Here is a 13,158-nt window from a genome sequence, read left to right on the forward strand (position 1 = left end):
TCTTTATTGACAAAATGGTCAAATACAGCATTGATACAATTAAAAACTGTAATATGGGCTTTGAATAACATCGATAATAAATACACTTGAACTGAAAACGAATTTCAACACATCAATTGTAGGACACAATTCTTGTAGAAAGTTAATATGGTTCCGCATTTAGCATGTAAACCCATTATATAAAATTGCACTGCGCCTTCCGTACATTCAATCTATGCCTCAAACCATGTTAAAACTTTCAACCCTCTACACATTTGGCACAAGAAACAAATAGGAAGAGTATTAAAAAGTACATAAGTTTCCATCTAAGTTTGGCATTTGTTGCTTAAATTGTTGCACATCGCTATATCATCTGTATCAACTCTATCTGTCATCCTATGACACCTATGAAAGGTTTTGAGCACTTTGATTAAAAGGACCTAAATATTTTGTGTGCATTTTGCAACAATAACGTTCACTACTGCAATAGGTATAGCATTTTTTAATGCCCCCCTTAAACATTTTTAAACCACCATGACAGCACAAAAATCAGCTATGTGGCTATATATCCATAATAAAAACATATATCACACAATTTCACTGAATAGTGTTCTTACATGTACTTGATTATAGATGCTAGATTAGCATATATCATAATATTAAAAGTATATATCTATATTATTCTTCAAGGATTACTACTGCTAATATTTCAAGAAAATATATAAGCAGCATCGTATATAATATAATAGTATAATATTGTGATATTCATTAAAATATAAAGATGTGTGTCCACTTTTGACCTACTGTGTAAGATCATAGATAAACACACACACAATAAAACATTATATTCGTTGAAGCTTCTCATGCACAGAGAAGCTTCAAGATCTGTCATGGCTGGTTTAAAAATAACCACCATTACATCAAAAGAATTTCTTAAAGCCAAATGGAATAGAAGCTAATTGCAAATTGCACACGTTGCTAATATAGACCACCCATTTTAACACATCACATACCCTTATATGACATCTCAATATTACAGTTGTAAACACCAGCTCACAGATCACCTTGCCAATACTCCTATCATCAAAACTAACCTACCTTTCTATCAAACTAGTTAGACATTGCACACGTGGTTACAAATCTCATGGGTTAGTTCCTTTCGAGTCATTTCTAACTTCCAAGTTTAATAAATCTTCAATAAAACTTCTACAAACTTCTTCAAACTTCCATCCCATTGCACTCGATATGTCAAATACGTTTACATTCCATTCCCAAATCTGCTAAACCAAGACTCCAGATGAGAGCGTGAGAGAAAAAACAAACAAAAGCAACAAGAAATACCATCGCAGGAGCGGCAATACCCTGTTTGTCAGTTAAATGTAGGATGCCAAGGGATACATACTAAAATGGTGAATATGAAAGATATGAAAACCCTGCTGTGAACTACTGCTAAAACCCTGATAACTTCAAATGTATCTTCCACAGATGTAACAAACCAGCCCTCAAGTCTAAAACCACTCACTCACTGACTGACTGAGCACACACTAAATGGAATGTTGCCATTTACAATAACATGAAAGAAATCTACTCCTATGCAAGCTTCAAAAGACAATGGAATTTCTCTCTCAAAGGCCAACGAAAGAGATGCTAGGTTGGTTAACATGCAAATTGCACCTACATATTAAATCTGCCAATTATTTTTTTTCAGTAACTCCACGTTTCTTCTATGCAAATTGATGACCGCTACAATAAGCAAGCATAATCGAAATCACCCTTCAAAAAGGGCTGAAGTTTGAGACTTAAAAATTAGGGGCCAATCCATAGGCTGTTCCATAAACAGCCATTTCCCCCATTGGCACTTACAATCTGCATCCCTTTCTTTACATGGGTGCATCTCCACTAAATATTGGTCCTCCAAAATCTATTTTTGATATAACTGTTATATTTATAGAAATACTGACATAACTTCAACACAAATTACCCTGTCATACCAACAAGCAGGTACACAGCACCAGACAGACACAGGCCAAGCTGACCTATTGTCACCGTTACTAATTTAAGCTCTTTTAAAAATGTAAACAGCACTGACGTCATCTGAAGCTGAGACGGGACCCTCATTAGGCTCATGTGCTTGTGAGAGTGATAGCCACGTGGACCTCTAGCTCCCCCTGGTGGCACGAGCCGAGCCTGCCATAGCATCAGTGCAGACATGCTGGGTCAGCATTCGCATGCAGGTGAAAGGGATGTGCCATGAACGAGAGGGCATAAGCTCTCGAGAAACAAAACAAGCCCCGTGCACAAAATACCCTGTCAGAAACACTGCGAGCGAGTCACACGACCCACTCCGTTTACACAGCACGAGATCCGTTACAGAACCTGAAAACCACGAGCCCTTAGATTAGAGGCCTGTGAGATCCACGATGGCCTTGATGAAGATGGTGTCATCGCGTATGTACGAGTTCTTGCCCTCGAGCTTGGACAGAGGGCAGAAAAGCGGGCAGCCACTGGCGATGTTCATCTCGCTCACAGGCCGCTGGAAAGAGGAGGAAGTGACATCGGGCCGGAAGGCATCAATGATGTGCTCCCGGTTACTCTGGTCCAGTAGCATGAGGGTCACCTGCAGGCAGGAGACAGACAGCAGAGCGATGTTTTGTCAGAAAATGATTACCCTGGCAAGTGGACAGTGCTCTACCCTTCAAAGGAGAAACACTGAACTTGGAAGAAAATACAATATGTACAGTAATATTGGTGTTTGCTGTTCAAATTATTCAGCCAACAACCACAAAAAGCTTCCCAACTTAAATAAAAAGCATTCATCTAGAAATTCTAAAACACAAAACAAAATGAAGACTATAAAATGCTGAAAAGCTGAGGCTCTCCAAACAAGTTCGAACTCCAACTCTTTTGAAAATGCTTACCTTCTGGTTGAAAGGCCATTTGAGCAGGGCATCACTCTGTCCCCTCATCACCACAAAGAACAGAGAGAGGTGTGTGCCACGGCCTGTCCCATCCCCATTCAGGTAGATCCGTAAACACATCTTATAGCCATACTTGCTTGTGTAAAACGCTAAGGGAGAACAAACACACAGGTATTTATTCACACCGCAAAGACACTTATGCCGCTATTACTGTAGTTTCCTACTAAACACTGTTGGGATACAATCATACTCACAGTGGATATTCTACTTTACACTACAAAATATGAAAAGAACTGATACAGCTTGTACACCGATGCCACTCATACACCAATACCATTGAATTATATAAATGTGAACACATTTAAATATAAAGTTCAACATTCGACCACATAACCTCTGTACAACTATATAATAACAACCATATAACCATACCAGGGGAGAACATGGCATGGGCGCGTCCAGCAATGGCATCCTGCCTCTTTTTGGTGAAGTCGGAGATCCTCCAGATGAAGACGCCGTCGAAGGTGGTGGCAGCCATCTCGCGCAGCCTCCCCTCCATCTCAGCCACGGTCAGGTCCTTCACCCCCACCGTCCGCTCCAGCTGCCGGACCTGAGCCAAAGGACGGGAATGTCAAGTTTATGGCCATCCACTTCCTGGATGGGATACAAGTCAGACTCACCCTTGAAGATGTGATAGTAAAGTTATATGTAGCACATAAAAAAGCTTAAAAGCATAAAAGTCCAATTAGCAGACTTCACTTAGACCTGTCCTTCACATAAGGGAATTTCATAGCAGGATCTGGGCCTTTACATTAGCAGCAACAATTAACAGGATTCAACCCCCAATAGTTAGCATTGCAGGTGCTAGCCTGACCCTTTTACTAATACTTTACCCGCAAAGCTGCAGCCTATATACTCTTGCACAGTATATTTACAGTGTTTCCCACAGAATTGAATTCTATTTGTTTTTAGCAAATTAGCGCAGCGTGGTTATGATTATGGTTATGAACCAGATTTAAGCACAATTTAGCACAACCTGGAAAATCATTGTGTGGTGGTCAATGTTGATATTGTGGTGGGCCGCCACAAATAAGTCAATGTATGGGAAACACTGACTTACAATGAATGTAAAAGAGTAACAATGTTGACAAACATGACTCAAAGTTCAGTCCACAGGTAAAGGTCATCTCACCTCACTCTAATATAGATACCAGAAGAGAAGCAACCCATGTAAAGCACACACCTTGTTGCTCAGAGCCTCGATCTTGTCCTGGTCCAGTCGGTGCTGCCGGTTGCTGGCCTCGATGGTGGTGGCGAAGCGCTCGACCTCGCGGTTCAGCACGCACACCACATCCTGGAAGGTGCCCGCCTTCACCTCCAGCTCCTGGCAGCGCCGGCCCAGCTCCGCCACCTTGGTCTTCTCGCTGTGTAGCTGCAGCTCCAGCGCCGCACCCACCGAGCTGGGCAGCGGCGTGAAGGAGGTGGACAGTGTGGCGGTGGGCAGCGCCGGCGGAGGTGCGGCAGCCACAGCGGAGCTGGAGCCGGACGCCGAGGCTGAGGAGGAGGAGGAGGAGGACGAGGCGGAGGCCCCCTGCACGGGAGGCCCGAGGATGGGCGCAGACATGGCGCTCAGCTGGCTGACGCGGAGCTCCAGCTCGCGCAGGGACTGGTGCAGCTCGTGGGCCTTGTGCCCGGCCAGCTCCAGGCTCTGCGGCTGCAGCCCCTCCAGGCTCACCTTCATGCCCATGATGTAGTGCAGCAGCAGGTTGAGGTGCTCGTGGGCGCAGGCACGCTCGTGCTCGTGGATCTTCTCCTTCTCAACCTGGGTGAGGAGCGCAACAGTAGAAGCAATTACAACATATTCATGCAGGAACTGTATTGCTGTACTGTACTGTGTCTAGTACTGTATTGTACTGTGTATAGTACTGTATTGTACTATGTTTAGTACTGTATTGTACTGTGTATATTACTGTATTGTACTATGTTTAGTACTGTATTGTACTGTGTATAGTACTGTATTATTGCATTCTATCATTGCTTTGCTGTTAAGGGTTTAGAGAGGATTTAGAGTATTCAAATGAATCCCTGAGTAGTTATGTATGCACCAAAAGTGAGGAATCGAGAGGTCTGTTTGAGGGACTTCTGATTTATTACTTATTTATTATTTATTACTTACTGACATGTCACAGCCTACTACTTGATATCGGCATGGAGTTCTGAATTTGCTGCAAAACTTGATGTGGTCGACATACTAAAAGAAAGGATAAAGAACGAAACAAGATATGAATATTCTCTCGACTTGACTGTGAATAGTCGCCATATGGTTCTGAACAGGAGAACGTTCTGTTTCACTTGGAGAGATTTCACTTGGAGAGATTGGAGAGTTTTAAAAATAACGTTCCGAGGCCCCACCTTTTCCCGGGGGATTTTCTTCTTTGCGCAGCCTTCACAGATCATCGGATACTTGGGGCAGATCTCATCATGTGCCTGAAAAAAAAAGGACTTTGCTTTTAATGATCTCACTTCCTAGTCTGCCAGAAATCAGTGGACATGTGAAACAGATCATGTGAAACAAATCATGTGAAGGAAGCATTTATAAAATATTCAGACACAATGTAACTGAACACTGTCACAAACAGCTATGTTACTGATTTGTGGCTAACAAGCACAGAATTAAAATAATTTCATAAAACAGACAACAAAATCCATTCTTCGCTTGAGGTTTTACAGCTGTGGTTTAGTTGTGGTTTTACCGGGCGTAAGAGCTCTAACAGCTCCCATGTTAAATAATGCAATGTGAAAGGCAGGCTTGTTATTATTTTATGCATCTCTGGGTACACTGGCTCAAGTCACCCATGACATAACCCTACAGTAAAAGCTGAAGTCATATCCTGCCAAAAGACACACCTGTGTATTGCCTCACCTTAATGTTTTTGAAATGAAATGGCTCTTTGCAGTACTTGCAGTTGAGGGTTCTCTCTGGACATTCGCGTTCATTATGCCTCTCCTGCTCGCTGAAGCGTATGCGCTCCTTACATGAGGGACAGGGGATGATCATGAACTCACACTTTCCCTCGTGGCTTAGCTGAAAACAAAACAGACACATAAAACAGTGTACTGTGCTTGTGCTTGTCAAGTTCTGATATATATACTGTACATGAAACAGACATATGTTGACATTTGCATATCAATAAATTGCAATATAGAACGTAACTGGAAAAAAAAAACAGCTAATATTGTTACGGAGAGCTAAGACCCTAGAGAGGAAATGAGATACCTCATATTCTTTGATGCTGCCCTTCCAAGTGCAGCCCTCGTTAACGCAAATTGCAGCAAGCGTCTCCACCTCTCTCCGAGCTGCATTGTCAGGAAAGGCCTGTAGACACACACAGGGACACATACATACACATAGTAAGGAGGGAGGCAACTTACTGTACATCACTTATTTCAACATCAAGCAATATCATTTTTAAAGTAAAATGATGACCATAGCAGAAAATATACGCACACAGCCTTGTTTGAGAATAGATGTGGGCTCTTCAAATATGTCCTCCTTGATACAGGCATTACATTTCTGGGGTCCATTGCTATTAAAATAAGAACAATTAGTGGCCATCTCAAAGTCATTTTATATGAAAAATTGCATACACTACAATGTAAACCCCCACATATGCATGACACCATGCGTACACATACAAACAGACCTGACAGTTCTGTTGAAGCAGTAGGAACAAAAGCGATGACCACACTGGGCTTGGAATGGTCTCCTCAAAATGTTATGACAGCAGTTGCAAAGGTGCTTATCCTCCAGCGTATTTGCCAAGATCTTCTTGGGGAAGCCTGGTTTGTTGCTCTCCATTGATGAAGGAGGAGAAGGTTCTTGTGTTGCCATGACTCCCTCACTGGGTCTATCTCAAAACAATGAACAATGTCACCACACCATCAATGCTGCAAAGAAGCCTAAATTCACATTGGCCCATACTATTGCTCCATAATGCAATGTCATATCTTACCAAATAGCTCAGTCGAATATTGCAAAATGCAATTAAATTGTAGCAACATGTGATGTTTATTCTACTCCACAACAGACAGGCTAGAGTTGTTCAAAAACAGAACAAAGGGATGTGGACCTGTCTTTCCAAGCTGACTAAAGAAATCTAGCAATGTTTGGGTGAAAATTCAGATGAGGCTTCCATATGATGTTAATGACAAAATTGCATTTGTCTTTAGAATATTGCATTTATCTTCAGCTGAGTTAGGCTATAGACCAAATAAGTGCAGACTGTTTTCTAGAAATCAATCATGCATTTTGGTTTTGCGAGTTTCAGTTATGTTCTGTTGTTTCAGTAGGACTCCCCAAAAAGCACGACACTTAACCAGGTTTAGGTTACGAACGAGAAGAAAGCAATCCAGGCCGCTGGGGGCCACGTTTCTTTGTTTGTATTTTCGGCTCAGCCGCACCTGGACCAAGTTGGTGGTAGTTCGCATCACAGCCACGGATGAGCATCTGTTCCGCGTTCACATCATGTCAGGGATGCTTGTCGTAAAGCGACTGAGTCGCTGATCACAAAATTGTCGCCATGCTACCAAATGCACAATGATTTTTCACCGTTTGGATTTATGATGTGAGAATTCTTTCAACAACTAAATATGATGTTCAAGCCAGACTGCCACGCCCCTCGACATCATCAAGCTAATAAAGAACAATTTAGCCAAAGCTCCATACTACCAGCAAATGAAATATTCTAACATTCACTTTGCAATAGCTTACTTACCCGCTCTTCAGTCTGAATCATCATTGCAGAGAGGAGAAATGGACAGCCCCTCGTCGCAAATATAGAAACACGATGAATGTTTCATTAACCGAAACGGACCGTGCCCCAAGCCATGTAGCATGGCTCTTATTGATAGCCTACATTTGAAGCAGAGCTGGAATATGTTGATTGCTTACATTGTTAGGAGCAGCGATTGCTCTTTCACAGGGTTACGTCATGATACAGAAGAACCGATAGGCAGACAGCAAAACAAGTCAGCGCACACTGTGGTGATGGCAGCCAAGTGCAATGGTTTAGAGAGAACAGTTAAAGGTGTATTACCGCGCCAGTGGTAATGTTCATTCCATACAGAAAAACGTACATTGCACACCCTTAGTATGTTTCTTTCAAAGAGCCTGTTCACTCACCCAAAACCCTTCAATATATCCGTTATTATAGGCTAGAAATGTAATAAGCCTTACACTTTATGAACAGTATACCATTATTGTTAAACCCATGTGACAGCCTTTCCACACAGTCAATTTAATATTGGTCAAGAGTTTTCTAAAATGCAGTCTGTAAATATTGTTCAAAAAGAACATTAGGCAGTAATACAGTTAAGTTATCACCCAAATGACCTATGGCCTGGCCTATACTGATAATCTGTTTTTATCCTGCAAAGGCCTTGGTGTAAAACCAAAACCCTGAACGGTGAACAATACTTCTAACATTAAATGTTACTATTAAATGTTGAATCTTCTTCAAATCCATACAGTTTGCCCTTGTACACAAAACCAGTTATTATTAAGCTATGATGTTTGCATAGGCAACTCTATTAAAGTCCAAGATCATCTGTTTAAATGTATATTCAAGTTAAAAACAAATGTTGACTACCTGCCTTAAAACTCAGGTTTAAAAGTATGTTGAACTATTACCCTATAGGCTATTGTGTCCACATGTTATCTTTTCCCATTTTGGAGTGGCATATGAAAAACAGACCATATTCTAATCTAGCCTATCATCATTCCTTCGAAATATTTTAATGACATATATGCATAAGAAATAAAGAAAGAAGGAAAGATGGCTAGGTGTGTGTGTGTGTGTGTGTGTGTGTGTGTGTGTGAGTTCATTCAACTTCATGCACAGATCTGGGCCCAGTTTCCCGATAACGACGGTCTTAAGAGGGTTTTCTACGATTCATCTCACGATCGTTCGTTTGTTTTTTCCGACTGTTTCCCGAACATGCTCGTAGCGTGAACGCGCGTGCACTGCTCTTAAGATGCTCTTAAGGGGAGCTGTCCACGTTAATAGTTCTGAAATATCCTAATTTGATGGTGATGTCAGGTGACTGCACGTCACAGCCAGGCCTACCATTCAAACTTCGGATCTACACATTAATTCACATCAATACGAAAATAGAAACACTTTGACATCTGCATGTAACCATCCCAAGTAGCCTAGTCTAGGTTATATACCACACACAAACATAAACTAGATGTACCGCAGAGCGGTACAAAATATGACCGACGCCCAGTCCAGCACATTTTTTCCACAAAAAGAAATCACGCTGAAAGGCCTATATGATTCTAACTGTCTCACTAAATTGCATTATCCACACTCAATTCTCACTGGTATCTGCTAGACAACAAGTACCAAAACATGATTAGTTCATAGATTTCACATGTAAAATTCATTTTATACAACCCCACCTCTATCTTGCCTGTTCATAATTCTGAAAAATTCTTGATTGTTTGTGTTATGTTTATGTTATGTGTGTGGGTGTGTGTGTGTGTGAGTGTGTGTGTGTGTGTGTGTGTGTGTGTGTGTGTGTGTGTGTGTGTGTGCATGCTTGTGTGTGTGCCTGCGTATGTGCCTGTGCATGCAAGCGTACATATGTCTACTGAGTGAGTATGTGTCATACGTATGATTACTGTGAATGTATGTGTGTGTGTGTGTGTATTTGTTTGTGCACATGTGTGCACATGAAATGGGTTAACATGACCCCTGGAGGCAAACATACGGAAAAAATGGTCATCCTAGGGCCTACAGTGTCAAGATATTCACAGAGAACTGTGTCTGCCCTACCCTCCTTTCGGGGGGTCCAGTCCAGCGGGGGGGCTACAGATCAAAACGAAAAATGACGGTTCCATGCTATCCATGTGGGGGTACATGTCCACCAAGTTTTGTGTACCCCGGTCTTTCAGTGTCCCGGGAATCCTTGTTAGTGTACGTCACTAAATGTACACATAAATTATTTTATTGTAAGGCCCCCCATGAACGAAAGTACACAAAACTTGGTATGCATTCGGAGGGTGTCATAATGATCCTACACTTTTAATTTCATGCATCAGTTTTGACCTTGTCAGCCAGAGATATTGTGATGAAAACACCTAATTTTTTGCTTTTGAATTTTTAACTAGGTGGCGCTATACATGAAATAAGTGGTAATGGGATGGGTTGACATGCCCCCTTAAAGGAGAATTCCGGTGTGATATTGACCTAAAGTGTATTGAAACATGATACCGAGTGTGAACGTATGTCTCATAGCCCATCTCGGCTTGTCCCCTGCACTCCAAAATCTGGCGCTAGTTAGCCGATGCTACCAACAGCTTTTTCAATAGTGGTGCTTCGGCATCGGGCTAGCCATGCAAATAAATCACTGTTTTACACCCATTTACGAGGCTCAATGTATCTCCACACTTCATTGGTAGACTTCCGAGGGCCCTGACATTTAAAACGAGACATTGAGAACTTTGAAAAAGCACTGGTAGTTTACTTACAAGACGATTTATACAGACAGTACCTTCACGAAGTTTAGCGTTTGCAGCCATCTTGAATTTAGTCACGATAAGTCGAGCAACGAGTAAGAATGAACAGGTATGATAAGGGATCAGATTCCAAAAATAATTCAGTGGAAATGCATGGATTCCAGTTTCTTCCAGTAGCAGCAACTGGAATCCATGCATTTCCACTGAATTATTTTTGGAATCATGCCCACCAAGTTTCGTGTACCCCGGTCTTTCAGTGTCCCGGGAATCATTGACGGAAATGTGGGCATGCGAAAAAGAAAAAAAAGAAAATAAAAAAAAATTAAAAATCTGACTAAACCTATATGACCGCCGCTTCGCTGCGCGGCGGTTTTTTTTTTTTTCTTTTTCGCATGCCCAAATTTCCGTCAATGATTCCCGGGACACTGAAAGACCGGGGTACACGAAACTTGGTGGGCATGTAACCCCACATGGATAGCATGGAACCATCGTTTTTCATTTTGATCTGTAGTCCCCCCGCTGGACTGGACCCCCCAAAGGAGGGTAGGGCAGACACAGTTTTCTGTGAATATCTCAAAAACCATAGGGTTTAGGAGGACCATTTTTTTTTTGTATGTTGATCTCAAGGGACCATGTCAACCCATTCCATAACCACTCATTTCATGTATAGCGCCACCTAGTTAAACACAAAAAAGTAAAAATGAGGTGTTGTAATTGAAGGTATCTGTGACCTAACATAGTCAAAACTGCACGAAATGGAAGTGTATGATCAGTATGACACCCTCTGTATGCACGCCAAGTTTTGTGGAATTCCGTTCATGGGGGGCCACACAATAAATTAATTTATGTTACTATACACCAACTGGCCTGTAGGTGGCCGGAGACAGTTTTCTGTGAATATCTCGAGAACCGTAGGGCCTAGGAGGTCCACCTTTTTTATGTATGTTGGTCTTAAGGGGGCATGTCAACCCATCCCATTACCACTTATTTCATGTATAGCGCCACCTAGTTAAAAATTAAAAAGCAAAAAATTAGGTGTTTTCATCACAATATCTCTGGCTGACAAGGTCAAAACTGCATGAAATTAAAAGTGTAGGATCATTATGACACCCTCCGAATGCATGCCAAGTTTTGTGTGTTTTCGTTCATGGGGGGCCTTACAATAAAATAATTTATGTGTACATTTAGTGACGTACACCAACAAGGATTCCCGGGACACTGAAAGACCGGGGTACACAAAACTTGGTGGGCATGTACCCCCACATGGATAGCATGGAACCGTCATTTTTCGTTTTGATCTGTAGCCCCCCCGCTGGACTGGACCCCCCGAAAGGAGGGTAGGGCAGACACAGTTCTCTGTGAATATCTTGAGAACTGTAGGGCCTAGGATGACCATTTTTTTCCGTATGATTGCCTCCAGGGGTCATGTTAACCCATTTCATGTGCACACATGTGCACAAACAGATACACACACACACACATACATTCACAGTAATCATACGTATGACACATACTCACACAGTAGACATATGTACGCTTGCATGCACAGGCACATACGCAGGCACACACACAAGCACGCACACACACACACACACACACACACACACACACACACACACACACACACATAACATAAACATAACAAAAACAATCAAGAATTTCTCCGAATTATGAACAGGCAAGATGGAGGTGGGGTTGTATAAAATTAATTTTACATGTGAAATCTATGAACTAATCATGTTTTGGTACTTGTTGTCTAGCAGATACCAGTGAGAATTGAGTGTGGATAATGACATTTAGTGAGACAGTTAGAATCACATAGGCCTTTCAGCGTGATTTCTTTTTGTGGAAAAATGTGCTGGACTGGGCGGCGGTCATATTTTGTACCGCTCTGCGGTACATCTAGGCTAGTTATTTAAGATTAGATTGTTGCACAATGCAACAATCTTTCGCGGTGTCACTTAAGAACACGTTTGAAGATAAGAAAGAAGTCGAGTAAGAAAGTGAGGAAATGTGTAAGCTTAGATTTTGATGCAGTAGGCCTACAGACTAAACCACATGTTCCTTTCTCTGCTTTTACTTCATAGGCCTAATAAAATATAGCCTTCACTTAGCAAAGATAATGGCAAACTATTCTGGCAACGTCTCGTTTCATAACTTGATTGCATTTTTGTCCGCTTTTCATCACATTATTATGACCATTAAATGTAGGCTATGCTATTTTGCACGTTAAAATCTGATTCATCACAGATAAACACAATGAAGAATGGGAACGTAAATTGGATTATGTATTCTAAATTGTAATTACTCTGTATGTCCTGTTGGTGACCTCAGTGAGAAGTACTGTTAAGACGCTCTTAGCCGGTAAAGAGAACTCTGGAGCACTCGTAGATCTACGAGTGTTTTCACGACGTTCTTAAGCTACGATGGTTTCGGGAAACAGTCGGCAAATCTTAAGACGTTCGTAAGAGGGACTTTACGACGCTCTTAAGATGCTTTCGGGAAACTGGGCCCTGGCTGAACCTGAACCTGATGAATGTTGAATTGAAAACATTGTGCAAAAGTCCACCACGCATCGTTCAGCCAAATCTGCGCAGCGCTGCTTGATGTCGAACAAACCTAATGTTACCAACACTTCACCTGTAAAATTGAGCAGGTCTAATACAGTAAAACACCTTGGCTACCTGGGCACCAGTTTGGTTTGCTCATCTTCCGTCCACTAGAGGCGCTATATCATCT

General features: G+C 41.8%; 1 protein-coding gene across 2 annotated transcripts; it reads right to left on the bottom strand.

Moving 5' to 3' along the window:
* Nucleotides 1-23: 23 nt before the first annotated feature.
* On the bottom strand, nt 24-13,157 carry LOC121680047 (TNF receptor-associated factor 2). Of its 2 annotated transcripts, none has more exons than XM_042059195.1 (11): nt 13,104-13,157; nt 6,602-6,805; nt 6,406-6,484; nt 6,175-6,273; nt 5,821-5,982; nt 5,310-5,384; nt 5,074-5,148; nt 4,141-4,719; nt 3,330-3,507; nt 2,898-3,046; nt 24-2,596 (listed from the first exon to the last, which is right to left on the bottom strand). In XM_042059195.1, the coding sequence occupies exons 2-11, from the start codon at nt 6,787-6,789 to the stop codon at nt 2,378-2,380; spliced, it is 1,803 nt and encodes a 600-aa protein (XP_041915129.1). In that variant the 5' UTR covers nt 6,790-6,805; nt 13,104-13,157; the 3' UTR covers nt 24-2,377. The 2 variants fall into 2 exon arrangements, with proteins under 2 accessions (XP_041915129.1, XP_041915128.1); XM_042059194.1 differs by lacking the exon at nt 13,104-13,157 and adding an exon at nt 7,673-7,914.
* Nucleotide 13,158: the final 1 nt, after the last annotated feature.

Source organism: Alosa sapidissima, chromosome 13 (genome assembly GCF_018492685.1).
Source record: "Alosa sapidissima isolate fAloSap1 chromosome 13, fAloSap1.pri, whole genome shotgun sequence".
In the NCBI taxonomy this organism is placed as follows: domain Eukaryota; kingdom Metazoa; phylum Chordata; class Actinopteri; order Clupeiformes; family Clupeidae; genus Alosa; species Alosa sapidissima.